The 27,023-nt window shown below is 41.9% G+C and overlaps 2 protein-coding genes across 8 annotated transcripts in view; one reads left to right on the top strand and one right to left on the bottom strand.

Annotated features, from left to right (window-relative positions):
* Positions 1–2,547, bottom strand: part of git2a (G protein-coupled receptor kinase interacting ArfGAP 2a) — a 30,323-nt gene extending 27,776 nt beyond the window's left edge. The window contains exon 1 of one of the 6 annotated variants that reach the window (XM_084176886.1): positions 1,835–2,547. In XM_084176886.1, the coding sequence (XP_084033012.1) occupies positions 1,835–1,886 (52 nt within the window). In that variant the 5' untranslated portion in view covers positions 1,887–2,547. The remainder of the gene's footprint in view (positions 1–1,834) is intronic. The other 5 variants (XM_084176887.1, XM_084176882.1, XM_084176883.1 and 2 more) reach the window with 5 other exon arrangements.
* A 710-nt stretch (positions 2,548–3,257) lies between these two features.
* Positions 3,258–25,561, top strand: ankrd13a (ankyrin repeat domain 13A). 2 transcript variants are annotated; one of them, XM_084176888.1, is made up of 15 exons: positions 3,258–3,529; positions 12,762–12,897; positions 17,139–17,263; positions 17,355–17,400; positions 17,493–17,636; positions 18,349–18,538; positions 18,639–18,705; positions 19,280–19,361; positions 19,677–19,738; positions 19,958–20,088; positions 20,544–20,701; positions 21,017–21,154; positions 21,561–21,730; positions 21,996–22,060; positions 22,990–25,561. In XM_084176888.1, the coding sequence occupies exons 1-15, from the start codon at positions 3,431–3,433 to the stop codon at positions 23,192–23,194; spliced, it is 1,818 nt and encodes a 605-aa protein (XP_084033014.1). In that variant the 5' UTR covers positions 3,258–3,430; the 3' UTR covers positions 23,195–25,561. The 2 variants fall into 2 exon arrangements, with proteins under 2 accessions (XP_084033014.1, XP_084033015.1); XM_084176889.1 differs by having other exon boundaries at positions 22,993–25,561.
* The last annotated feature ends 1,462 nt before the right edge of the window (positions 25,562–27,023 follow it).

The raw sequence follows: 27,023 nt of genomic DNA on the forward strand, positions 1-27,023 counted from the left end.
CGAACCGAACTCAGACCACCTCTCGAGATGGTCTCAGTTCGGTTTGCGGGCTCTTTTGAGGGATCTGTTCCTTTGGAGTGCTCACACACACTGCACAAAAAAATTATGCGAACCGCACTGAGTTCACAAAAATTATCTGAAAGGGACCAAGTGTGAAAGCACCCTAAATTGTTCAGATATTGTAATTATTCTATAAGATAACAATGTATGGTATTTGTAGTTAATTGTTTTGATAAAGAGAGCCTCTGAGTGAAGTGACAACACCATCATTCTTAATCTCAGGTTGACAGTTGGTTAATTTCCCCAAAAATTAACAGCAGAGATTGTAACTAGGGGACCCAACCACAGTTCAGATGTGGAAGAAGCGTGCACCTGGTCATCTGATCTTCTACTCATCATCATGAGTTTTGAAAACTTAAAAAGGTACTCAGCGATATGATGTAAATGCAGAAAATAAACAGCATAGTGTGTCAACTTCCGCAACAACTAAGAGCGTTGAAGCGCGAGGCTCAACTTCTCCGCTGTTTTGGTCCCGTGGCTACCACGCTGTAACAGCGTGAAGCGAACCTGTGCACATGTGTGACTGTGTGTGAGTGAAGTCTTGCATCTTGCTCATCTCAATAGTTGCAGTGCTGCTCGTGACATCATCATTTTGCTGAGTCTACCTTTAAGTTGTCAAAACTCATTCCGGAGGGCAATTAAAGGGAAGCACCTCTATCCAGGGTTTCCCAAACTCGGTCCTGGGGCCCCCCCTGGGTGCACGTTTTGGTTTTTGCCCTAGCACTACACAGCTGATTAAAATAATCAAAGCTTGATGAGTTGATTATTTGAGGACTGAGTTTTGGAAACCCTACTCTAAGGTAGTAGAATCTAAAACCATGACCATAGGGAAAATTCTGATCCTTTCTGGCATTATTCTTCAGAAATCTGCAGCCAGCCAGACACATGAAGACAATCAACACTAAACACCCACAGTCAGTGGTGTATTCATTACGTGAAAAACAAGAGTTTCTATTGGTCAAATTCATGAAGGTCCCGCCCCGTTTGGGTCCTAGAGTAAACTGTTTCTGTTGCAAAACGTTTAGCAACATACGAAACGTTTTGCAATGGAATCCACATAATGAATACACCCCTGGTGTGCAAAATTGCCAGGGCGAACACACAACTACACCATATAGTAACAGTATTTTCTGATATTTGATAGAAAAGACACTTGATTGTTGTGTGTGTATCCCATGTCATACACTTACCTTGACAGATCAGTATCAGTATCATACCCAAATTTACACAATGGTGTGTCTGACACTGAACATAACTTCAACTGACAATCACATCAAATACATTGTCATTGTGGCAGCACTTTGATAGGAAATCATCTTTGAAATGGTTATGCCTGCAAAATCAAAAAAAAACACTGCATTGGAATAACCACACCATGATGACATCATGCAAACACTTGCATGACTCATGCACGGACTCAGGAGATAGCTCGGTGCATTATTTTACAACCAACGAACCAGCAGTAATTAACGTTACATTTTACACTGTAGTTGACAACGTTGGCTACATTGGGGGAAGACAATGCTTGTAACAAAACTGAAGGCCACAGTTGCCAACAACTCAACTATCCTAGTTACCTAGTTTATCTAACCTAATCTCATGCTTAATTTCAGCTCATATACGTGCTAACTTCAGAAACCAACACATCAGTCTATGTAGCTAGTTATAGCTAAATCTATTAGCCATGTTAATACTTGACAGGTATTCTGCCTGGATTATGTATGGTTTGGCTAGCTACAACTAGCTACTCACCTTTGAACAGTCAGTGACTTACCTGGCACACTGCAATCCGCGCAAACCTCACTATTCCTTAATCGTTTAGACATCCTTTGCAGAGATAAAAGTGTCAATGGAATTGATGTGTAAGTTTATTTACTCATTTGATGCAGTGGCAGAATTTAGCTAAGCGAATAACATAAAACCATGTGTTGAAAAAAGACAGATTAGTTGACTGGCGAGGAGCAAATAGAAAGTACAAAGAAATACTGTTTCCTCTTCTTAGTTTCTTGCTCCAACCACGCTACCGCTACTTAGCAGCTTGCAGACTACAAGCAGCTGCGATTGTCAGGACGGAAACTCTCTTGCCAAACTAGTCTGTAACAGCCAGAGAGGAAGAGGCGAGATGCGCTTTGCGTTAGCCGAGCTAGCTCGTCAAAGTACACTCTGGAATTACGAAACATATACAACGTGGACAGCGGACTGCAGCAAGACACTACGTAAAAATAATGTCTAATTCGGTGGCTGACAGAACGCAAACCGCTAGTGGATGATGATATAGCTACGGAGCGAACTACCGGTACATAATGTCAAATGGTCAGCCAAACGACTAGCTAGGTAGCTAGCTAGCTACTGACATCCCTTTAATTAAACAAATTGAGCAAACTAGCTAGCCGTCTGTCAAATATTTGTGTGCTAGCTACACTGAGCTATAATAAGAAGGCTAACTAGCTAGTTGTTGTTGTGGGGAACGGATGTGACGTCGATGGTAAACGGGATTTTGGGAATTGTGTCATTGATTTGCAGTTTACATTTACATTTTAGTCATTTAGCAGACGCTCTTATCCAGAGCGACTTACAGTTAGTGAATACATATTTATTTTTTATTTTATTTTTTTATACTGGCCCCCCGTGGGAATCGAACCCACAACCTTGGCGTTGCAAACGCCATGCTCTATCAACTGAGCTACATCCCTGCCGGCCATTCCCTCCCCTACCCTGGACGACGCTGGGCCAATTGTGCGCCGCCCATGAGTCTCCCGGTCGCGGCCGGCTGCGACAGAGCCTGGATTCGAACCAGGATCTCTAGTGGCACAGTTAGCACTGCGATGCAGTGCCTTAGACCACTGCGCCACTCAGGAGAAGTTTAATTGCGCAATATGCACAACTTACAGTATCAAAGCATATTTATATATTTACCATACTTCATCAATTTATATTCACGAAAAAGTATTTGGCACAAATTAGTAAAGACCTGCTTCAGCTGGCCCCTTAGCGTAAATGGTCACGTCCTTGTTTGGAACAATCCATTTTTCAAGAAGGGGACTGTATTATTAGTAAATATTGAACTTAACTTGTCTTTAAGAAATATATACATGTACTTATATTTTCACAAATATAGTACAATATAGGTATTTATCCTCTGCCAAAATTAGCTTGTAGAACAAATAGTTTATTTCAAACACCCCCATCACAATAGTCTCAACTTGACACTTCCTTGTTTTTCGAAAGTTTTATTTTGTAGAAGTTGGCTAGCACAATTTGACATGAATTCTGTCGGAATATGGAGATTATTTGATTTACATTTCTTCAACTTTAAGGTTTAGCTTAGGTTGTCTGTGGCTCTACATTGAGAAGTTCGAACTAGGGGAAGATGTTATCCGAGGTCAACGAAGATTTTAGGGTGATGTTTCCACTACATTCCTTGGTCTGGGAAAATGATTACAGGAATTTGGAAAACGAGTCAACAAAGGTATGTCAAAATATGGACAATGAGTTAGCTATAACTACTCACCTGTTTGGCCGCCTTTAGCTAGCTACAGCTATATCTGCTTTAAAATGGCTGAAACCAACGTTAGCTACTTGGCTAACTTCTTGCTAGCTAACGCGTTAGCTACTTGGCCTGACATGCAGATCCATACAATTTGACTGGCGTAACTCCCAGGCTATGTATTCAATTGTATCCGTTCACGGAATGACACGTTGCATCAATGATCGTGATGATACACATTTATTTTAACATAACTAACTAGTCAGCCTTCTAGCTAATAAGTTTGACTTTTTGGTTTCACTTTGCATGGGCTATTTCCTGCTGTTCGACACGATACCAGGGGCGTGTTCATTAGTCGCAGACCGTTTCCGGAAACCGTTTCATTTAGGATCCAAAGATTATGGATATACTGACAAGATACATGTCTCTCCGCCCTAACAATGGGAGTCGTTGTCCACAAAGTGGCACGGTGGGCTGTCTAGCTCCCTCCTGCCTATCCTTTCTTTGGATTGGTGGATACATCTTATTATTGTAATCATTTTTTGAATATTCGATGAGGCTTGTTGACGTCAACCGCCTGTATTCAATGGAGAGAGATGCTACTACCTCATGCTATAGATATACATAGCCATCTCGAGACAACTCCGATAGTGTTTTTTTCTCAGATTTGCCGGGATGTCACGTTTCAAACTTATATCGGTACACTCGTAAAAAACGTAATCATTACGAAACTTCTATTCGATCAAATAAACACCACATAGCAATTAAGCCATTGTTTTATTTGTTTAAACCAAATACGAAACTCTCATTGCCCTCCATACAAAAACTCCTTGCTTGGTGAGTGAAACAACAACAAAAAGCCTCCTGCTGGAGCGAGACAGATTTTCTGCCAAATTGGGACTCTCTTTTCCTCTTCCTCTCCAGGCCTAATCATTACGCCAAACAGTTACAAAGCGTTCCTATTGGACAGGTTCAGCAAACAGGGCGGGACCTACGTAAATGTATCCAATAGAAACGCTAGTTTTTGTTGCATGGGGTAATGATTACGCCCAGAATTTGTCCCAATAGTAGGCAGGGAAACCCGTTTTTGTGATCTCGGGTCTACACTGAACAAAAATATAAATGCAACAAGCTGAAATAAAAGATCCCAGAAATGTTCCATATGCACAAAAAACTTATTTCTCAAAAATGTTGTGCACAAATTTGTTTACATCCCTCTTAGTGAGCATTTCTTCTTTGCCAAAATAATCCATCCACCTGACAGCTTTGACATATCAAGAAGCTGATTAAACAGCATGATCATTACACACCTTGTGCTGGGGACAATAAAAGACCACTCTAAATTGTGCAGTTCTGTCACACAACACAATGCCACATATGTCTCAAGTTTTGAGGGAGCGTGCAATTGGCATGCTGACTGCAGCCATGTCCACCAGAGCTGTTGCCAGATAAATTAATGTTTTAGAGAATTTGACAGTACGTCCAACCGGCCTCAGAACCGCAAACTACGTGTAACCACGCAAGCCCAGGACCTCCACATCCGGCGTCTTCACCTGCGGGATCGTCTGAGACCAGCCACCCGGACAGCTGATGAAACTGGGTTTGCACAACCGAAGAATTTCATCACAAACTGTCAGAAACCTTCAGTGGGCAAATGCTCACCTTCAATGGCCACTGGCACGCTGGACAAGTGTGCTCTTCACGGATGAATCCCAATTCAAAAGTCAGTTAAGAACAAATTCTTATTTACAATGACGGCCTACCAAAAGGCAGAAAGGCTGGGATTTAAAAAATTAATATAAATGTAGGACCAAACACATCACAACAGGCTCTGTCGTAGCCGGCCGCGACCGGGAGACCCATGGGGCGGTGCACAATTGGCCCAGCGTCGTCCAGGGTAGGGGTGGGAATGGCCGGCAGGGATGTAGCTCAGTTGGTAGAGCATGGCGTTTGCAACGCCAGGGTTGTGGGTTCGATTCCCACGGGGGGCCAGTATGAAAAATAAAAAAATTATGTATGCACTCACTAACTGTAAGTCGCCCTGGATAAGAGCGTCTGCTAAATGACTCAAATGTAAAAAAAAAAAAAAAAAACGAGACAACACTACATAAAGAGAGAACTAAGACAACATAGCATGGCAGCAACACACGACAACACAGCAAGGTAGCAACCCAACATGAAAACAACATGGTGGCAGCATTACAACATGGTAGCAGCACAAGACATGGTACAAACATTATTGGGCACAGACAACAGCACAGAGGGCAAGAAGGTAGAGACAACAATGCATCACGTAAAGCAGCTACAATGCACGGCCCCATGTCGCAAGGACCTGTACACAATTCCTGGAAGCCGAACATGTCCCAGTTCTTCCATGACCTGCATACTCACCAGACATGTAACCCATTAAGCATATTTGGGATGCTCTGGATTGACGTGTACGACAGCGTGTTCCACTTCCCACCAATATCCAGAAACTTCACACATTCATTGAAGAGGAGCGGGACAACATTCCACAGGCCACAATCAACATCCTGATCAACTCTATGTGAAGGAGATGTGTCACGTTGCATGAGACAAATCGTGGTCACACCGGATACTGACTGGTTTTCTGATCTACGTCCCTACCTTTTGGAAAAAAAGGTATCAGTGACCAACAGATGCATATATGTATTCCCAGTCGTGAAATCCATATATTAATTTATTTCAATTGACTGATTTTTGTTCACTTGTTCATCAAAATAAATAAATCGCAGCACGTTTTTGGACTCATTCAGCAGTTTTTACCTGATTTAAGTACAATACCATTAGAAATTAATGTTGAAAGTTCAATTTATATTCCTAAAACTTAAGTTAAAAATGATGCTGTCGCTGCTTCCTGTTGACAAAACATTTTGATAAATAGCCCAATGTCAAAACTGTTTTAAAGTGTCCAAATCAATGACCAATATGCAGAAACAGATCGTTATATATTGAAAACATAAAATGTACTCTCTACACATACTGAGCCTTTAGAAAGTATTCATATCCCTTCACTTATTCCACATTTTGTTGTTACAACCTGAATTCAAAATGGATTAAATCGATTTTATTTTCTCACCCATCTACTACACACAATACCCCATAATGTCAAAGTGAAAACATGTTTTTAGAAATTTTTGCAAATATATTGAAAATGAAATACAGAAATATCTCATTTTCATAAGTATTCACATCCAGAGTCAATACATGTTAAAATCACATTTGGCAGAGATTACAGCTGTGAGTCTTTCTGGGTAAGTCTCCAAAAGCTTTGCACACCTGGATTGTACAATATTTGCCCATTATTCTTAAAAACAATATTCCAGCTCTGTCAAATTGGTTGTTGATCATTGCAAGACAATCATTTTGAAGTCTTGCCATAGATTTTCAGGCAGATTTAAGTCAAAACTGTAACTCGGCCACTCAGGAACATTCACTGTCTTCTTGGTAAGCAACTCCAGTGTAGATTTGGCCTTGTGTGTTAGGTTATTGTCCTGCTGAAAGGTGAATTCATCTCCCAGTGTCTGGTGGAAAGCAGACTGAAACCATTTTATCCTGGAAAAACTCCCCAGTCCTTAACTATTACAAGCATACCCATGCAGCCATCACTATGCTTGAAAATATGGAGAGTGGTACAAAGTAATGTGTTGTATTGGATTTGCCCCAGACATAACATTTTGTATTCTGGACAAAAAGTTAATTACTTTGCCACCTATTTTTTGCAGTATTACCTTGCCTTGCTCCAAACAGGACAAATGTTTTGGAATATTCTGTACAGGCTTCCTTATTTTCACTCTGTCAATTAGGTTAGTATTGTGGAGTAACTACAATGTTGTTGATCCATCCTCCGTTTTCTCCTATCACAGCCATTAAACTATGTAACTGTTTTAAAGTCACCATTGGCCTTATGGTGAAATCCCTGAGCAGTTCCTTCCTCCCCGGCAACTAAGTTAGGAAGGACCCCTGTATCTTTTTTAGTAGCTGGGTGTATTGATCCACCATCCAAAGTGTATTTAATAACTTCACCATGCTCAAAGGGATATTCAGTGTCTGCTTTTTTTTTTACCCATCTACCAATAGGTGCCCTTCTTTGCGAGGCATTGGAAAAGCTCCCTAGTCTTTGTGGTTGAATCTGTGTTTGAAATTCACTGCTCGACTGAGGGACCTTACAGATAATTGTATGTGTGGGATACAGAGTTGAGGTAGTCATTCAAAAATCATGTTAAACACTATTATTGCACACAGAGTGAGTCCATGCAACTTATTATGTGACTTGTTAAGCACATTTTTACTCCTGAACTTATTTAGGCTTGCCATAACAAAGGGGTTGAATACTTATTGACTCAAGACATTTCAGCTTTTTATTTTTAATTAATTTGTAAAAATGTCAAATAATATAATTCCACTTTGTGTGTGTGTGTAGGCCAGAGACCAAAAAATCAATTTAACCCATTTTAAATTCGGGCTGTAACAACAAAATGTGGAAAAAGTCAAGGGGTGTGAATACTTTCTGAAGGCACTGTACATTTGGAACAATAGTAATCATGCGCTGTTCAAAAATACCACAACTAAAAAATTAAATGGAAACTGGAGATATTTTTTACATCACTGGTTAGAGGACAACCTGCAGAACACAATGAGCTACATTTTGGAATGTTGCATTTTGATATGGGGGTCACCAAAACAGAAAGAGAAATGCAACACAGTTTTTTCAATCACTTATATCGATTATCACGTTGAAATCAATTGCGTGAGAGGGGGACATGAGGTTGCATGTCCTGTTAACTAACACGGCTCACAAACCACACGTAATCTGGGAATAATGTGTACATCACTGGTTAGAGGACAATTTGTAGAAGACTGCTAGCTACATTTTGAATTGTTGCATTTTGATTTCAAGTGGGTCGCCAATGCGGTAAGTGTAATGCAACAATTTTTTTGTTAATCACTTCCATCTATCACGTTGAAAGCACTAGAACAGGGGGCAAACGTTTGGGGTGTGGTGCTGTTTAAACTAACACTATTCAAAGGCCACACAGAAACTTGGAATAACCTGTACATGGTTGGTTAGATGAGAATTTCTAGAAGCCTTATATCTATATTTTTGAATATCGGATGTTGATTTCGGGAGGCTGCCATCACGGAAAAGGGAACAAACGTACAGTTATGAATAGAACAACTGTTCCCTGAAGGAGGGAACGAGGTATATCATACTAAGGGGAGTCAATGACCAATCATATTCACCTGAAAACACGCCAATATGGCCAATGGATGCAGAGCCCGCCCTCGATAGCCCTGCCTTCCTGGCTATAATACCGGACCTCTAATTAATTTCCTCAATTCAGTACCACTCTTCAGTTAGCCCAACCCACTGACGCCGCGTGGCCAAAATATGTTATACCTCGTTCCCTCATTCAGGGAACAGTAGTTATATTCATAACTGTACGTTCCCATTCAGTCGGTCACTCTGTATAACATAATATGTGGACATACAATCACGCCCCACATACAATCACGCCCCAAACTGGCTCAGAGGGTACCAAAATAGGAGTCCCACAGCAGCCTAAGCACACACAGGTTCCACCGGCTCCAAAAAGGGGTTACAGAAGCCACTTTTCCCCCAATAATACTTACCCGAGAAGCCTGAACTGTCAGAGCCCCATATAGAACCTGCTGCAACCTGGCTGTGCACACTGACACGCTGCCACTGCAGCCCAAGTCCATAGACCCCACGGTTCCAAGAACAATACTTACCTTGCGAGCCTGAAATGTCAGAACTCGTACAAGGAGCCGCAAGACCAAAATAACAGAACACCTGTTGTGACTTGGTAAAGGGCACGCGCGCTGCATAGCGTCGATGAACCATGGCAGCCCGAGGTTAAAACCCACATGAAACCTGCACTAACCTTGAAACTGTGTACTCGTGCGCTGCCACAGCCGCCCAAGGCTCAAACCCTCAGGAAACTGTGGTAACCCTGATAATGCACACTTTATGCGCTGCCGCAGCCCAAGGCTCAAACCCACGCTCTAGACCAGGGTTCTTCAATTCTGGTCCTGGAGGGCCGAAACAGTTCTGTTTTTTATTTCTACCTGGTAGTTAATTGCAATCTGAATTAGCCCCTGATTAGAAGGAGAGGATGAAAAACAGAGGTGTTTCGGCCCTCCAGGACCGGAATTGAAGAACCCTGCTCTAGACTAAAGCCTCCTGAACGTTTCACGTCCCTACCAATAGAAACCCTCGATTTTGTTGCAAAACGTTTTCCATTTGGAGTAGGGATGGGCATTTGAAATGATTTCAGTATTCTAATAATATCATGACATTTTTTCGTATATCCGGATAGTCGAAAACATGGGTACACTTCAATGGAGACTTACTCACACAACTCGAGAGATGGAGTCGGTGCGCTGGTGGGGGAGGGGCGAGAGAGGAGCCGGGGCCAGTGTGTGTGACAGTACAGTGGGGGAAAAAAGTATTTAGTCAGCCACCAATTGTGCAAGTTCTCCCACTTAAAAAGATGAGAGAGGCCTGTAATTTTCATCATAGGTACATGTCAACTATGACAGACAAAATGAGAAAAAAAATCCAGAAAATCACATTGTAGGATTTTTAATGAATTTATTTGCAAATTATGGTGGAAAATAAGTATTTGGTCAATAACAAAAGTTTCTCAATACTTTGTTATATACCCTTTGTTGGCAATGACACAGGTCAAACGTTTTCTGTAAGTCTTCACAAGGTTTTCACACACTGTTGCTGGTATTTTGGCCCATTCCTCCATGCAGATCTCCTCTAGAGCAGTGATGTTTTGGGGCTGTCGCTGGGCAACACGGACATTCAACTCCCTCCAAAGATTTTCTATGGGGTTGAGATCTGGAGACTGGCTAGGCCACTCCAGGACCTTGAAATGCTTCTTACGAAGCCACTCCTTCGTTGCCCGGGCGGTGTGTTTGGGATCATTGTCATGCTGAAAGACCCAGCCACGTTTCATCTTCAATGCCCTTGCTGATGGAAGGAGGTTTTCACTCAAAATCTCACGATACATGGCCCCATTCATTCTTTCCTTTACACGGATCAGTCGTCCTGGTCCCTTTGCAGAAAAACAGCCCCAAAGCATGATGTTTCCACCCCCATGCTTCACAGTAGGTATGGTGTTCTTTGGATGCAACTCAGCATTCTTTGTCCTCCAAACACGACGAGTTGAGTTTTTACCAAAAAGTTCTATTTTGGTTTCATCTGACCATATGACATTCTCCCAATCCTCTTCTGGATCATCCAAATGCACTCTAGCAAACTTCAGACGGGCCTGGACATGTACTGGCTTAAGCAGGGGGACACGTCTGGCACTGCAGGATTTGAGTACCTGGCGGCGTAGTGTGTTACTGATGGTAGGCTTTGTTACTTTGGTCCCAGCTCTCTGCAGGTCATTCACTAGGTCCCCCCATGTGGTTCTGGGATTTTTGCTCACCGTTCTTGTGATCATTTTGACCCCATGGGGTGAGATCTTGCGTGGAGCCCCAGATCGAGGGAGATTATCAGTGGTCTTGTATGTCTTCCATTTCCTAATAATTGCTCCCACAGTTGATTTCTTCAAACCAAGCTGCTTACCTATTGCAGATTCAGTCATCCCAGCCTGGTGCAGGTCTACAATTTTGTTTCTGGTGTCCTTTGACAGCTCTTTGGTCTTGGCCATAGTGGAGTTTGGAGTGTGACTGTTTGAGGTTGTGGACAGGTGTTTTTTATACTGATAACAAGTTCAAACAGGTGCCATTAATACAGGTAACGAGTGGAGGACAGAGGAGCCTCTTAAAGAAGAAGTTACAGGTCTGTGAGAGCCAGAAATCTTGCTTGTTTGTAGGTGACCAAATACTTATCTTCCACCATCATTTGCAAATAAATTCATAAAAAATCCTACAATGTGATTTTCTGGATTTTTTTTTCTCAATATGTCTGTCATAGTTGACGTGTACCTATGATGAAAATTACAGGCCTCTCTCATCTTTTTAAGTGGGAGAACTTGCACAATTGGTGGCTGACTAAATACATTTTTTCCCCCACTGTATGTGTGTGGCACAGAGGGAGAGAGTGAGAGAAAGTAGCCAAACTGACTCGCTACTTAACTTATGGCAGCAACAAGTTTGTTTATCTATCATACCATCGGTTAGTTCCTGTCTTGACTGCATCAAATCATTGTAAAGAAGCTAGTTAGCTACAGTAGCCAGCTAAGTTAGCCAGCTAGCTAGCTAAAGTAGTAAAGCTAATTGAGGCTATTTTGCTGCGCTCCCCAGTCCTTGTCTACAACAACTCCATCAGTGGAGGCTGGTGGGAAGAGCTATAGGAGGAGAGTAATGGAACGGTATCAAACCACATCAAACATATGGAAACCACATGTTTGACTCCGTTCCATTAATTCCATTCCAGCTATTACAATGAGCCATCCTCCTATAGCTCCTCCCACCAGCCTCCACTGAACTCCATTCATATGAAACAACAGCCTACCTGTTGGTTGATCATTGTAGCCTACTCCTCATTACTCCGCCAACTTAATTCCTTAATTTTTATTCCATTTTGCATTGATTAGAAATCTCTAACTACACAGAGAGCCTCTGACTGTAGCGCCGCTTTGATTGACCGACATAGATGCACTCATAAAAACTGTCATAAAACTGTTTTATTAAATTGTTGAATGTAATGGTCTATCCTTGTAAGCTATGTAGCAATGTCACATAGATAATTACATTTTAGACAAAGACTTTTCATTAAAAAAAAGTATAGGCCTATTCCTTTTCTCAAAATGAGTACTCTCCCAAGTAATCGAATACAAATGTCCATTCAGATATTCGAATAACCATGTCCATCCCTAGTTTAGAGTAAACAATTTCTGTTGCAAAACGTTTTGCAACCGACTAATGAATACACCCCAGGTACCCACTGATTCTTGAAGAATAGAAACGCCTCAAGCTTATAACTGTCTTTCCCTATCATAACCCAAATATATGGTGTTTTTACTCCATTGGAATTGTTTGAGTCTTTAACAGGCAATGTAGCTTCCAGCATAGAATTAGGAATGAGAAAACTAGCTAATAATTTAATAGGATCTCTATACTTCCAGTGTGTATGACATCGATCTGATGTGCAATTCTCTTTAGGTAGCTTTTGAAGGCATTGCAATGTTTGTTTGTTTGTTTCTTTCAGAATGACATCGAGGCTGTGGATCCCAGGGGAAGAACACCGCTCCACCTGGCTGTGTCACTGGGACACCTGGAGTCAGTGAGAGTGCTTCTGAGACATGGCGCTGAAGTTACCAAAGAGAACACCAAGAATTGGACAGGTTGGGCAGGCTATTCTACATCACACACTACAGTTGTCCAAGTGTAAATGTTTATTATTAATATGATGAATTCCACATGCTATTTACAGTACCTTTTAGAAAGTATTCACACCCCTTTACTTTTTAGACATTTTGTTATGTTACAGCCTGAATTTAAGATTTTTATAAATGTTTACAAATTAGTTCAAAATTAAAAGCTGAAATGTCTTGAGTCAATAAGTATTCAACCCCTTTGTTATGGCAAGCCTAAATTAGTTCAGGAGTAAACATGTGCTTAACAAGTCAAATAATAAGATGCATGGATTTACTCTGTGTGCAATAATAGTGTTTAACATGATTTTTGAATGACTACCTCAACTCTGTACTCCACACATACAATTATCTGTAAGGTCCCTCAGTCGAGCAGTGAATTTCAAACACAGATTCAACCACAAAGACCAGGGAGGTTTTCCAATGCCTCGCAAAGAAGGGCACCTATTGGTAGATGGGTAAAAAAAAAGCAGACATTGAATATCCCTTTGAGCATGGTGAAGTTATTAATTACACTTTGGATGGTGTATCAATACACACAGTCACTACAAAGATACAGGGGTGCTTCCTAACTCAGCTGCCAGAGAGGAATGAAACCGCTCTGGGATTTCACCATGAGGCCAATGGTGACTTTAAAACAGTTACAGAGTTTAATGGCTATGATTGGAGAAAACCAAGGATGGATAACAACATTGTAGTTACTCCATAATACTAACCTAAATGACAGAGTGAAAAGAAGGAAGCCTGTAGAGAATAAAAATATGACAAAACATGCATCCTGCTTGCAACAAGGCACTAAAGTAAAACTGCAAAAAATGTGGCAAAGAAATTAGATTTATGTCCTGAATACAAAGCGTTATGTTTGGGAGAAATCCAACACAACATTGAATGTTCCTGCGTGGCCTAGTTACAGTTTTGACTTAAATCGGCTTGAAAATCAATGTCAAGACTTGAAAATGGCTGTCTAGCAATGATCAACAACCAACTTAACAGAGCTTGAATAATTATTTTAAGAATAATGTGCAAATATTGTACAATCCAGGTGTATTTGTATTTATTATGCCAAGGCAGCAGCTACTGTTCCTGGGGTCCAGCAAAATTAAAAACATTACATTACATTTCACAACATATTAAGTGTGTGCCCTCAGGCCACTACTCTACAACACAAAATCCATGTGTACATCTGTGTATAGTGCGTATGCTATCGCGTGTGTGTGTGTCTCTTCACAATCCCCGCTGTTCCATAAGGTGTATTTTTTATCTGTTTTTTAAGTCTGATTTTACTGCTTGCATGAGTTACTTGGTGTGGAATAGATGTCCATGTAGTCATTGCTCTATGTAGTACTGTGTGCCTCCCATAGTCTGTTCTGGACTTGGGGATTGTGAAGAGACCTCTGGTGGCATGTCTTGTGGGGTATGCATGGGTGTCTGAGCTGTGGGCTAGTAGTTTAAACAGACAGCTTGGTACTTTCAACATGTCAATACCTCTCACAAAGACAAGTACTGTAGTGATGCAGTCAAGCTCTCCTCTACTTTGAGCCAGGAGAGATTGACATGCATATTATTAATGTTAGCTCTCCGTGTACATTTAAGGGTCAGCCATGCTGCCCTGTTCTGGGCCAATTGTAATTTTCTTAAGTCCCTCTTTGTAGCACCTGACCACATGACTGGAAAGTAGTCCAGGTGCGACAAACTAGGGCCTGTAGGACCTGCTTTGTTGATAGTGTTGTTAAGAAGGCAGAGCAGCGCTTAATTATGGACATACTTCTCCCCATTTTAGCTACTGTTGCATCAATATGTTTTGACCATGACAGTTTACAATCCAGGGTTACTCCAAGCAGTTTAGTCTCCTCAACTTGCTCAATTTCCACATTATTAATTACAGGATTTAGTTGAGCTTTAGGGTTTGTGAATGATTTGTCCCAAATACAATGCTTTTAGTTTTTGAAATATTTAGAACAAACGTATTTCTTGCCACCCATTCTGAAACTGACTGCAGCTCTTTTTGTTATGTGTTGCAGTGATTTCACTTGCTGTGGTAGCTAACATGTATAGTGTTGAGTCATCAGCATACATAGACACACAGGCAGTTACTTAGAGCCAGTGGCAGGTCATTAGTAAAGATTGAAAAAAGTAAGGGGCCTAGACAGCTTCCCTAGGGAATGCCTGACTCTACCTGGGTTATGTTAGAGAAGCTTTCCATTAAAGAACACCCTCTGTGTTCTGTTAGACAGGTAACTCTCAATCTGTAGCTCAGCTGGTAGAGCACGGCGCTTGTAACGCCAAGGTAGTGGGTTCGATCCCCGGGACCACCCATACACAAAAAAATAAATAAATGTATGCACGCATGACTGTAAGTCGCTTTGGATAAAAGCGTCTGCTAAATGGCATATTATTATTATTATTATTACAATATAGCAGGGGATGTAAAGCCATAACACCTACGTTTTTCCAGCAGCAGATTATGATCGATAATGTCAAAAGCTGCACTGAAGTCTAACAAAACAGCTCCCACAATATTTATATGATCAATTTCTCTCACCCAATCATCAGTCATTTGTGTAAGTGCCGTACATGTTGAATGCCCTTCACTATAAGCGTGCTGAAAATCTGTTGTTAATTTGTTTACTGTGAAATAGCATTGTATCTGGTCAAACACCAATTTTCCAAAAGTTTACTAAGGGTTGGTAACAGTCTGATTAGTCGGCTGCTTGAGCCTGTAAAGGCTGGTTTGCTATTCTTGGGTAGCGGAATGACCTTTGCTTCCCTCCAGGCCTGAGGGCACACACTTTCCTGTAGGCTTAGATTGAAGAGATAGCCAATAGGAGTGGCAATATCGTCCGCTATCATCCTCAGTAATTTTCCATCTAAGTTGTCAGGCCCAGGTGGCTTGTCATTGTTGATAGACAACAATAATTATTTCACCCCTTCCACACTCACTTTACAGAATTCAAAATTACAATGCTTGTCTTTCATAATTTGGTCAGTTATGCATGGATGTGTAGGTTCAGAATTTGTTGTTGGCATGTAATGCCTAAATTTGCTAATCTTGCCAATGAAAAAATCCTTAAAGTAGTTGGCAATATCAGTGGGTTTTGTTATGAATGAGCCATCTGATTCAATGAATGATGGAGCCGAGTTCGCCTTTTGGCCCAAAATTTCATTTAAGGTGCTCCAAAGCTTTTTACTATCGTTCTTTATATAATTTATCTTTGTTTCATAGTACAGTTTATTCTTCTTTTTGTTCAGTGTAGTCACATGGTTTCTCAATTTACAGTACGTTCGCCAATCTGCTGTGCAGCCAGACTTATTTCCCATTCCTTTTGCCTCATCCCTCTCAACCATAACATTTTTCAATTCCTCATCAATCCACCAGGATTTAACAATTTTTACAGTCATTTTGTTAATGGGTGCATGCTTATTAGTAACTGGAATAAGCAATTTCATAAATGTGTCAAGTACAGCATCTGGTTGTTCCTCATTACACACCACAAACCAGCAAATGTTCTTGAGTGGGCAGCTTGATGAAAGCCAGTCAATATTTAGGTCACCCAGAAATGGATTAAACAGATTTATTTTCTCACCCATCTACACACAAAACTCTTAGAGACTTACCCAGAAAGACACAGCTGTAATCACTGCCAAAGTTGATTGTAACATGTATTGACTCAGGGGTGTGAATACTTATGTAAATTGATATTTCTGTATTTCATTTTCAATAAATTTGCCAACATTTCGAAAAACATGTTTTCACATTGTCATTATGGGATATTGTGTGTAGATGGGTGAGATGTATTTATTTAATACATTTTGAATTCAGGCTGTAACACAACAAAATGTGGAATAAGTCAAGGGGTTTGAATACTTTCTGAAGGCACTGTATATGGCTATGCCTTCATCTGACACGCCTTGGTGTAGGTCTATTTGTTAGTTGTTAAATTGTGTGATCAAAATCACTTCCACATATGCACAGTGGGCGTTTCAGTAACAATTTCACACAACATGTATGCCTGAATCGGTAGGTGCCTCTATTCCAGTTGAAGTGAGACAGTATTTCTTTCCAGTGCATCACACAATACCTCTTGTTACTACACACACAGCTTACTAGTTGATGCTGGCCAAAACAATTATTTATTTTGTATACATTTGTTATCACAGAAGTGTGTTATATGTTTAAAATAACTTCTCATCATAAACATGTTTGTGTGTAGTGCTGCAGGAGGCGGTCAGCACCGGCGACCCAGAGATGGTTCAGCTAGTGCTCCAGCGGAGAGACTACCTCAAAGCCTCTACAGCCCTGGGAGGAGTGCCTGAGCTTCTGAGCAAGATCCGTGAGGTGTTCTTACTCTCTCTGTTTGCTCCCCTCTCTGAAATGTTTTTCACTCATCACATTTAAGTAACTCATGCCTCTTTCCAATCCCCCCCAGTCCCCGGATTTCTACATGGAAATGAAATGGGAGTTCACAAGTTGGAGTAAGTTCTAGTTGATAACCCCGCCATTAGATTGTGCTATGTGTGGATGTTTGAGACGTTGTTGTTTACATTGCTTTCCCATCTGTTCCCAGTCCCCCTCGTGTCCCGGGTTTGTCCCAGTGATGTGTGTCGGATCTGGAAGAGCGGAGCCAGCCTGCGTGTGGACGCCACTCTGCTGGGCTTCGAGAACATGACTTGGATCAGAGGTCGTCGGAGCTACATCTTCAGAGGAGATGGTAAGTCCCTTTTTCCCTGAGTAAGGCTTGCACACAACGGCGTCCTACTGACCACTGTTTCAGCAGGCCGTCTCATCTTTTACCTCGTCTTTTACCGTATTTTCCGCACTATAAGGCGCACCGGATTATAAGGCGCACATTCAATGAATGGCCTATTTTAGAACTGTTTTCATAGATAGGGCGCACCGGATTATAAGGCGCATAGAATAGAAGATACTGCAGTCAAACGTTTGACTGGGGTTGCGTTATGCATCCACTAGATGGAGCTGTGCTAAAGGGAATGTCAACAAAACAGTCAGATAAAGTCAAACTTTATTAAGCGTTCTGACAACAATTTTGGGGTCTTTATACACACACAAGTGGTGTGGGACTGTGAGTAAGCACAGTACCGGTGTTTACTGACTACGGTAGCCGTAATGCTGCAAGCGGTGCGGCTTTGTAGTTTACCAGTCGTACTGAAACATTTCATTATTATTAAATTGTTTTTATTTGTTTTTCATACTGAAACATTTTGACAGAGCGCCTTGAGCGCCGTGTACAACCAGTATGGATCAACCAATTAACCAATTGATCCATATATAAGGCGCTCCGGATTATAAGGCGCACTGTCGTTTTTTGAGAAAATTAAAGGCTTTTAAGTGCGCCTTATAGTGAGAAAATACGGTACTCTGTTAGCGTATGTTTCACAGTGTGTGCTTGTGCCCATTGGCAGATACCTGCACTGAGTTGTTGGAGGTGAACCATGACGAAGAGGTGGTGGACACGGAACGCTTTGACATCTCCCGGGAGATAGAGGATGTAACATTGGACTCCATGCAACCTGCCGAACAGGAAGTGGCCAAGCGGCTAACCACGCCCATCGTCAACACTTTTCTCGATACCAGGCACATTGCTTTTGAGAGGCAAGATTTTTTTTTTTTTTTTTTGTCATATGTCTTTGTTGAAGGACAAGTAAATTGTACAGGGTTTTATAGTAACAGGACTCTAAATTGTTTTCCACAGAAATAAGTCTGGGATTTGGGGTTGGAGGAGTGACAAAACAGAAGTTGTCAATGGTTTCGAGGCTAAGGTTTGTGCATTTATTATAGCATTCTTGCGCTGTTAATATTAAATTATTTTGTTGCTTGTCAAGGTTTGCTGACCTTACACAAGTCCCTTTCTTTAAAGCTGCAATCAGCAGTAGAAACAATAACAAAGCATCCTCCTCACCCCTGTTTTGGTAAAAGGCTGAGGGATGATGCTGGAGAGATGTAACCGATCTCAAATTCATAGACAGAGCTATAAATGTGTTGGACCGACCATCCATAATATCAAAATTATAGTTTTAATCATGTTCTGGGGCTATATAGTGTTTGTTTACATTTAAACAAGCTTATATTTTGGGTTCTGATGGGGTATGACAGTTGAACTAAGCTCATGAGGCATTTTTAAGTTATATTCTTCAAGAATCAATGGGTACATATAATTCATTTACAAATCCAAAAATTGATGTAGCAACTGCTTATTGCCCCTTTAATTTGACAATATCTACAGTAGATTGCCAGCTTTTTTTAAATGTTCAGTAGTGTTTTTTCCTTTTAGTAGCAGTAAAGGGAAGAATAGTATGCTGTATACTGCATGAGTTGTTTTTCTTTTCATTGCAGGTTTTCACTGTGAACAATGTAAACGTGGTGATCCGGACGAGGACAGAGCATCTCACCGATGAGGAGAAAACTAGAATAAAAAGTATGCACTCTATAATTCCTCTAGGTGGAGGTAGAGAGACAGAACAACAATTAGTCTGCGTCTGAAATGGCACTCTTTCGCTATGTAGTGCGCTACTTCTGGTCTACGAGAGATGGTCCTCATCTCAATGTTTAATAAGCAGCAACTTTAGTCATAGTGTTACACTAGGAGACACTTGCACAGCTATAATAACCCAGAGAGAGTACACTGAACCAAAATGGCCTGGATCGGTTTAGGAGGGGACTTGTTGGAGAACAGCCCTGTGTCTGACATCAATAACGCATCGTCTATATTGTCTCTTTTTTTGTCTTCTAGGTGAGAGGAATGTTCTGGAGTCTCTTCTTGGGACTGTGGAGCAGCAGATAAGCGCTCAAGGGGTAAGAGATCAGTAGACCAGGATTTGAGGTTATGGAGGATTATCTCATCTAATTGTTTTATTACTTAGCTACATAAACAGAATCGTACTTGCCTTTTTGACTTGTAACAGATTCAGTAAGAATGCTTCGTCTTGGTTCATATTGGCTTCAATAAGAACACTCAACTTGGTTTGTAATGGGTTCATTAAGAATGCGCGACTCTGTTCATATTGTGGATAGGACCTCACTCTGGAGTATGCAACAGCCACCAACCCCACCGCCATCACACCAGAGGAGTACTTTGACCCTGAGTTTGACCTTGAAGACAGAGACATTGGCCGGCCCATTGAACTCAGCATCCGAACCCAGAAGTAAGAAAATGATGCTGCAAAGCCTCCGAGAGAGCAAGGCTTTCTCATCAATATTCATGTCATCAGAAGTCTTGATTTTTTTTTATAATGGTTTCCCTCAGTTCATATAAAGGTGTTGGTGTCTAGGTTTTAGCGTAAGGGTGGTTGGATTGAGATGGGACTACATTGCAGTTCAGTTGGACTGCGCGTAATCTACAAATCACCCTGCATTCCAAATAACTACTCAAGATGTGATTAAGATTAGTGATTCTTCGCCTCCCGTTGCTCAAACTGATCCCTCAAACAGGATGACCTGTTTATTCTGGGTCGTATTCATTAGGCACCAAACTGAAGAAAACATACTGAAACAGGGAGAGACTACCTGAACTTGTCCAATAAGAAACGCATGTTTTTGTTTCCTTTGCAAAATGTTTTGCTCTGGTGTCCACTAATGAATATGGCCCTGATGTGTCCAGGTTCAAGGGCACATTGTGGATGAGCGAGGAACACCCTCTCTCCCTGGTGGAGCAGGTCACCCCTATCATCGATCTCATGGCCCGGACCAGCACCCACTTCGCCCGGCTACAGGATTTTGTCACCCTCAAGTTCCCTCCAGGGTTCCCTGTAAAAATAGGTACAGTTACACCTCCGTGGAAAAGAGTGACAAAATGAGAATGTTTACACAAAATGCTTGTGCCGCTCAGCTCATTCATCTCAGAGGAGCGCTGATCTAGGATCAGGCCCCCTGTCCATATAATCTTATTCTATGTGAACTATAAAGCAAAACTTACCCTAAATCAGCACTCATACTCTGACCCGCTTGATAAATATGGCCCCTGATTGAGAAAAACGGCACACACACATACTCACAAAGTACCACTATGAAAGGCATTTGCTTTTAAATAACGGGATCCATGAAGGTTACCCGTCTTTGTTTCCTCTCACACAGAGATTCCCCTGTTCCACGTGCTCAACGCCCGCATTTCATTTGGCGGTGTCAACAAATGCTGTACGGGCGAACCCCTGGACACGCCACCCTCGGCTGCCACGCCCACACCCTCGGAGGAGGAGGGCAGTGAAGATGCAGGTAGATACACTCATGCCGTTGACCCAGGTCAGGTGACTGCAGCATTCGTCCCCATGGGGTCATTATGAACAAAACAAATTACACATTTAGTAATTTCTCAAATTAATTTATTCAGTTGCTTCTGACAGCTAAACAACCAGTATGAATGTTTGTATGTTTGGGGGGCGGCAGGTAGCTTAGCGGTTAAGAGCGCCAGTAACCAAAAGTTTGCTGGTTCGAATCGCCAAGCCGACTAGGTGAAAACTCTGTCGATGTGCCCTTGTACAAGGCACTTAACCCTAATTGCTCCTGTAAGTCGCTCTGGATAAGAGTGTCTGCTAAGTGATGTATCCATATCAATTTCATTGGAAATATCTATTGACAGCCTACCAATAATAACAACATTGTCTATTTCTGTTCCCTCCAGTTCCCCCGCTATTCCAGGTGTGTCCCTCTGTGTTTGAGGTGCCTGCACACTACCGCCACAGAGGAGGGGGCGGCAGCCGCCACATGCCCGTATCCAACCACGACGAGGAGTTACTGCAGTATGCCATCCACCAGAGTCTGCTGGAGTCCGGTGGTGGAGACCCGGGACAGGTCAGAGACGCCACACACACACACACACCCCTCCTACTCATCTCGTTCACTCCCCGTCAGGTCCTCTTGCTCTCACGGCCTCCTCTGCCTCACTTCTCATCTTTTGACCTGGGGCCTGTGTCTGTTCAGGAGGCCACAATGTTACAAAACCGATTGTGTAGAACTGATATTATAGGGAATTATGTCCGTTACATTTCTACCAGTTCTATCTGCGATGTGCCAAGCATTTTACCTCACCTACTCCACCCTTTGTTCTGTCCTCTAGGAAGTGACCTGGGAAGATGCCAATGGGGACCTCACGGACCCTATGCTCAGTAGCCAGAGTGACAGGTAAATCAAATCAAATTGTATTGGTCGCGTACACATATTTTGCAGATGTTATCGCAGGTGCAGTGAAATGCTTATGTTTCTTGCTCCAACAATGCAGTATACCTAACAATATAAAACAATACACACAAATCCCCAAAATACAAAGAAAGAAATGAAGAAATATCAGAACGAGCAATGTCAGAGTCCTGCGTGTGTGTGTATGTGTGTGTGTGTAGTATAATGGTGTGTATAGACAGTATGGACAGTATGTGAATAGAAAAGGTGTGTACAGCAGTAGTTATATAGGATGAGCCTTGACTAGAATACAGTATATACATATGAAGTAAGTAAAACAGTATGTAAAGATTATTAAAGTGACCAGTGTTCAATGACTATGTACATAGGGCAGCATTCTGTGGTCCTCTGTAGCTCAGCTGGTAGAGCACGGCGCTTGTAACGCCAAGGTAGTGGGTTCGATCCCCGGGACCACCCATACACAAAATGTATGCACACATGACTGTAAGTCGCTTTGGATAAAAGCATCTGCTAAATGGCATATTATTTATTTATTTATTCTCTAAGGTGCAGGGTTGAGTACCGGGTGCTAGCTGAGTAGAACAGTCACTAAGGTTCAGGCCAGGTACACCAAGTATTCATGCACATCATTGGCTACGCTATTCAGTTGTCCAAAGTGACTTCCAATCAGCACATATATTTACAATATATCCACGGGCCCATGTTTTGGGAATCAAACCCACAGACCTGGTATTGCAAGCACGTGTCCAATCAACTTAGCATTAAAAGCATCATTTTCTCAGCTATGGCGTGTGTGCAGTATGTGGATAGGTGCATTTGAAAGGAAGTTAGTAGTTATTGACGATGGACAACTGTCGTCCAGGAAAGAAACATCCTTTCTTCTCTTTCTGATCCCTCCTCCACTGTTGTTCCAGAAGCAACCCAGAGGGGGCGCTGGTGGACTTGGGAGACACCACGTCGAGTCCGGCCAGCTCGGGCAACTCGGCCTCCAGCCCCGACACGGACCTCCGCATGGCCATGGAGCTGTCGGCCCGGGCCCAGGCGGAGGAGGAGAGGAGGAGGAAGGAGGAAGTGGAGGAGCTGGAGAGGATATTGCAGCTCTCGCTCACAGAGAAGTAAAAAGAGGAAAATATGAGAGAATGAAGGGTTATTAAGGCCATGCCTTGCCAGACCTGCATTAACTATTGATTGATCAAGAAGCAGCCACCACCACCACACCCCCTCCCAATCCACCATGACACCGGAAAAACCTCCATGTAACAACATTGTCATTAACACAACCATCTTTATTTAATACTTTAATACCTATTTTTGGTTAACAAAACAACATATGTTGCTATATTTTTTATTTCTATATAACACTTAGGCTCTGTCTCAAAAGTGTACACACTGTCAAATCCTTGATTCCTCCTGTCCTTTTAAGACAGAGTCATAGCCACTCCTCTCCTGAAGAGGGATCCATGTATTCTTTGAGATTATTTGGGGAAGGGTTTCATTTCACTGGAGTGTCAGGGTTGCAACCTGTGATTTGTATTAGTTGGGTGTTGCCAAGAGCGGGTTAAACCTGTGGCTGGTAGCACAGGAGGCTGGTGAGGGGGGGACAGATTACAATAATGGCAAGGAAACCATGTTTGATGTGTTTAATACCGTTCCATTTATTCCATTCCAGCCATTGCTATGAGACTGTCCTCCCCAATTAAGGTGCCACCAACCGCCTGCGACTGTTAGCTACTTTAGTTGTGGCTGTGGAAGGTTGTTCTTTCAGAGCTCTGGGTCATATCCATGAGACACCAAACAGAAGCAAGCTGGACGAAACCGGGAGGGACTACCTGCACTATAAGACATGCAAATGTTCAGTTTGTCTTTGCAAAAGGTTTTAAAACATTTTCCATTATGTGCCCTATTATGAACATGACCCTGGAAATGGCACTCCAGTGTTCACACAGCCATTTGACAGAGGTTCACAGCCAGACCGAAATATTTAATATCTCAGGGTTCTACAGTTCCTTTTCTTTGAAACTATAGTGAAAGTGCAGTATATTTGTTTATTGTAGACACATCGAACGCGGTTTTCTGGTCATCGATTTGGAATTGTTTCTACTTTGAACAGGATGGCATCAAACAATATCACTTGCTGGTGCTGCCGACCCTTTTACTTGTTTGCCTGACACTGCATAACTTGGGTCCTTTTCAATCAAAACGTGTAATTCCTGGGAAAAGATGAAAGTAAGATTCATCTTGCACTGCAAGAATTCATGTTTTGTATTCGTGTTGTAATTGACACAATATGAAAATGTGAAAGTCGACCTGATAATTCAAACATGCACAAGAAGACGGAGGTTCTTGACTTGCCCCAGAAACCACGTATTATTCAATTGGGTTTGTTATTTTGGAGGGGGTCCATCTTGTTGGCGATCACCAATGGTCACTGAGCACCATTAAGCATCAGCACCTCAACTCAACAAAGCAATAGCAGAAGCCACTGTTCCTGCCTGTGGATGATAAAGTAGCATACACACGGTTCAGAGGCACTCGCAAGCAACCAGGGTCGAAACATGGATCATTGTAGGCTATCCATTGGCGAGGAAATGTTTCCTTCCTTAAATGTTGAAGAATATGGCCATCAGACCTCAAACACAACAGGGTTCTAAGGACTGCTGTTAGGGCTCTCTTTTTTTATCTTGCAACTACAGACCAACCTGTGGATGTGCAAGAGATCTGAGATCAAACATGGATGCCGGCTCAGTGTAGCATCATCATTTTGTACTGAAGGGAGCATTTCCTAGTCTGGGTACCATTCTATTTAGCTATCATTCCACTCCTTGCCACTCCTGTCATATGCCAATGTCTTTGGCACATGACATAGAGTACAAAGAGTGGTATGTTAGCTAAACAGAGACTGGCAACCAGGCTAAGCATTCCCCTCTCACATGTCCAATCCTAAATGGACCCCTAGAACCTACCTATGCCCTATGCTCTTGCACAGATCTGATAAGAGCATTGTAGGGTCTAGTGATCCATTTGGGCTTAGGCCACAGACATGATTGGTTTGGGGGCGGAGTTGGGGGAGGGGGGATCAGTGTTATAATGCCACTCAGGCCAGACCTACTAAAGACACCAGAGAACATTTGAAATGTCTCATCTTTAAAGCTGTGATCCAGTGGTATTGCTGGACATAAAATGAATTAACCAATGTAGTTAATTGCAATGATAACCAACAGCACTTTGGACATGTTTGTGATGCATCGTTTCATCTGTTTTCTGGCGGCTAGAGCTCAGAACGGCTAATGATCAAACCGTAGGACGGTCTCTAATGTACAAGGGTTCGCTTTGATTAGATTTCTTGGGAACAGTCTTTGTACTGCTCTATTTGCTAGCAGGTAAGCTTATGTTTTAACATGTTAATAAGAATTTGTGAAAACATTTGTAAACTGTGATGTTGGTTTCAAAATGTTTTCCTTCTTAAATAAATGCACTTTATTTCAATTTGGGTGAACTGCGGCTCATTCTGTTACAAGTAAGTCTGATTCTTGCTAAGATAAACAGCAGATGGCACAAACCCATTCATTGTTCAGATCATAAAAGCACAATCCTGAATTAATTTTTCAGACAAATACCTGCCCTGATCATTAACCATTCAATGACCATAACTGTACATTTCACAAATTGTACTGTTAACTGACTTTAAACACTGGATTAATATGTCACAGCAATGCCCTGTGCATTGTTTCATCAATAATCATTGGTATATACTTTATGGTTGGATTATCCCATAGATCTATGAATTAATGGTATGTGTTGTTGGGCTAAATATAGTAACCGCCTTCATTCAAATCCTGACATCTGCTCAATGTATACCACACTGACCAATTAGAGCGTCTGAACTGTTTACAGTAATTCAATTGGATGCCATAAGAATATTATGGCGGATATACAGTACATGGGCACCATATTGTGTAGAAGGAATCAACTCTGAAAATGGAATTGAAAATTCTATTAGCCCTCTTCATGAATTGAGAGTGATTATTCATAATCAGACACCTGTCATCTTTCCAGATTTCACATGAAAAACCAAAATGATGGACACAAAATGAGCAACAAGGTGTCTTCTCCAAATATTCCTATTCATTATGGATTTCATTACAATTTGACATTTCAGTCGAGGGATCTATGGTTTGGGGTAGATTTTCATTTTAGATGCTTATAGTAATGCTGTCACCTTTTGTGTCACCTAATGTGTTACTGATCCCTTCTAATTTTGACAGGCATGTGAGTGAGTGCCATTTGTGGGCGGCAGGTAGCTTAGTGGTAAAGAGCGTTGTGCCAGTAACCGAAAGGTCGCTGGTTCTAATCCCCGAGCCAACTAGGTGAAAAATATGCCGATGTGCCCTTGAGCAAGGCACTTAACCCTAATTGCTCATGTAAGTCACTCTGGATAAGAGCGTCTGCTAAATGTAAAATGTGAATCTCTTTGAAGCCAACAGCTACATCAGGGTGTCTTACATGTTTTCAGCATTATGCAACCGGTCTCACTTTTATGTCTGCTGCAACACTTAAAGATGTAGTCCGGGATCTTAAGCACAACAAATTCATAACATATTGTACGAATTGGATTATATATTTTTTTTGTTGTTGCAGGAAGTAACATACACCATGGAAACCCATTTCATGAAGCTCCCGACGAACAGTTATTGTGCTGACGTTGCTTCCAGAGGCAGTTTGGAACTCGGTAGTGAGTGTTGCAATCGAGGACAGACGGCGGTCCCGTTCTGTGAGCTTGTGTGGCCTACCACTTCGCGGCTGAGCCATTGTTGCTCCTAGACGTTTCCACTTCACAATAACAGCACTTACAGTTGACTGGGCAGCTCTAGCAGGGCAGAAGTTTGACGAACTGACTTGTTGGAAAGGTGGCATCCTATGACAGTGTCACATTTGAAAGTCACTGAGC

The sequence above is a fragment of the Coregonus lavaretus genome (genome assembly GCF_964263955.1).
Source record: "Coregonus lavaretus genome assembly, chromosome: 14".
Classification (NCBI taxonomy): domain Eukaryota; kingdom Metazoa; phylum Chordata; class Actinopteri; order Salmoniformes; family Salmonidae; genus Coregonus; species Coregonus lavaretus.

Excerpts from the sequence above, each read along its gene's own strand:
- ankrd13a (XM_084176888.1), top strand. The coding sequence starts at position 3,431 with ATGTTATCCGAGGTCAACGAAGATTTTAGGGTGATGTTTCCACTACAT. Across the intron at positions 19,739-19,957 it reads AGCAGATAAGCGCTCAAGGG|GACCTCACTCTGGAGTATGC; the intron begins GTAAGAGATCAG and ends TATTGTGGATAG. Across the intron at positions 22,061-22,989 it reads CTCAGTAGCCAGAGTGACAG|AAGCAACCCAGAGGGGGCGC; the intron begins GTAAATCAAATC and ends CTGTTGTTCCAG.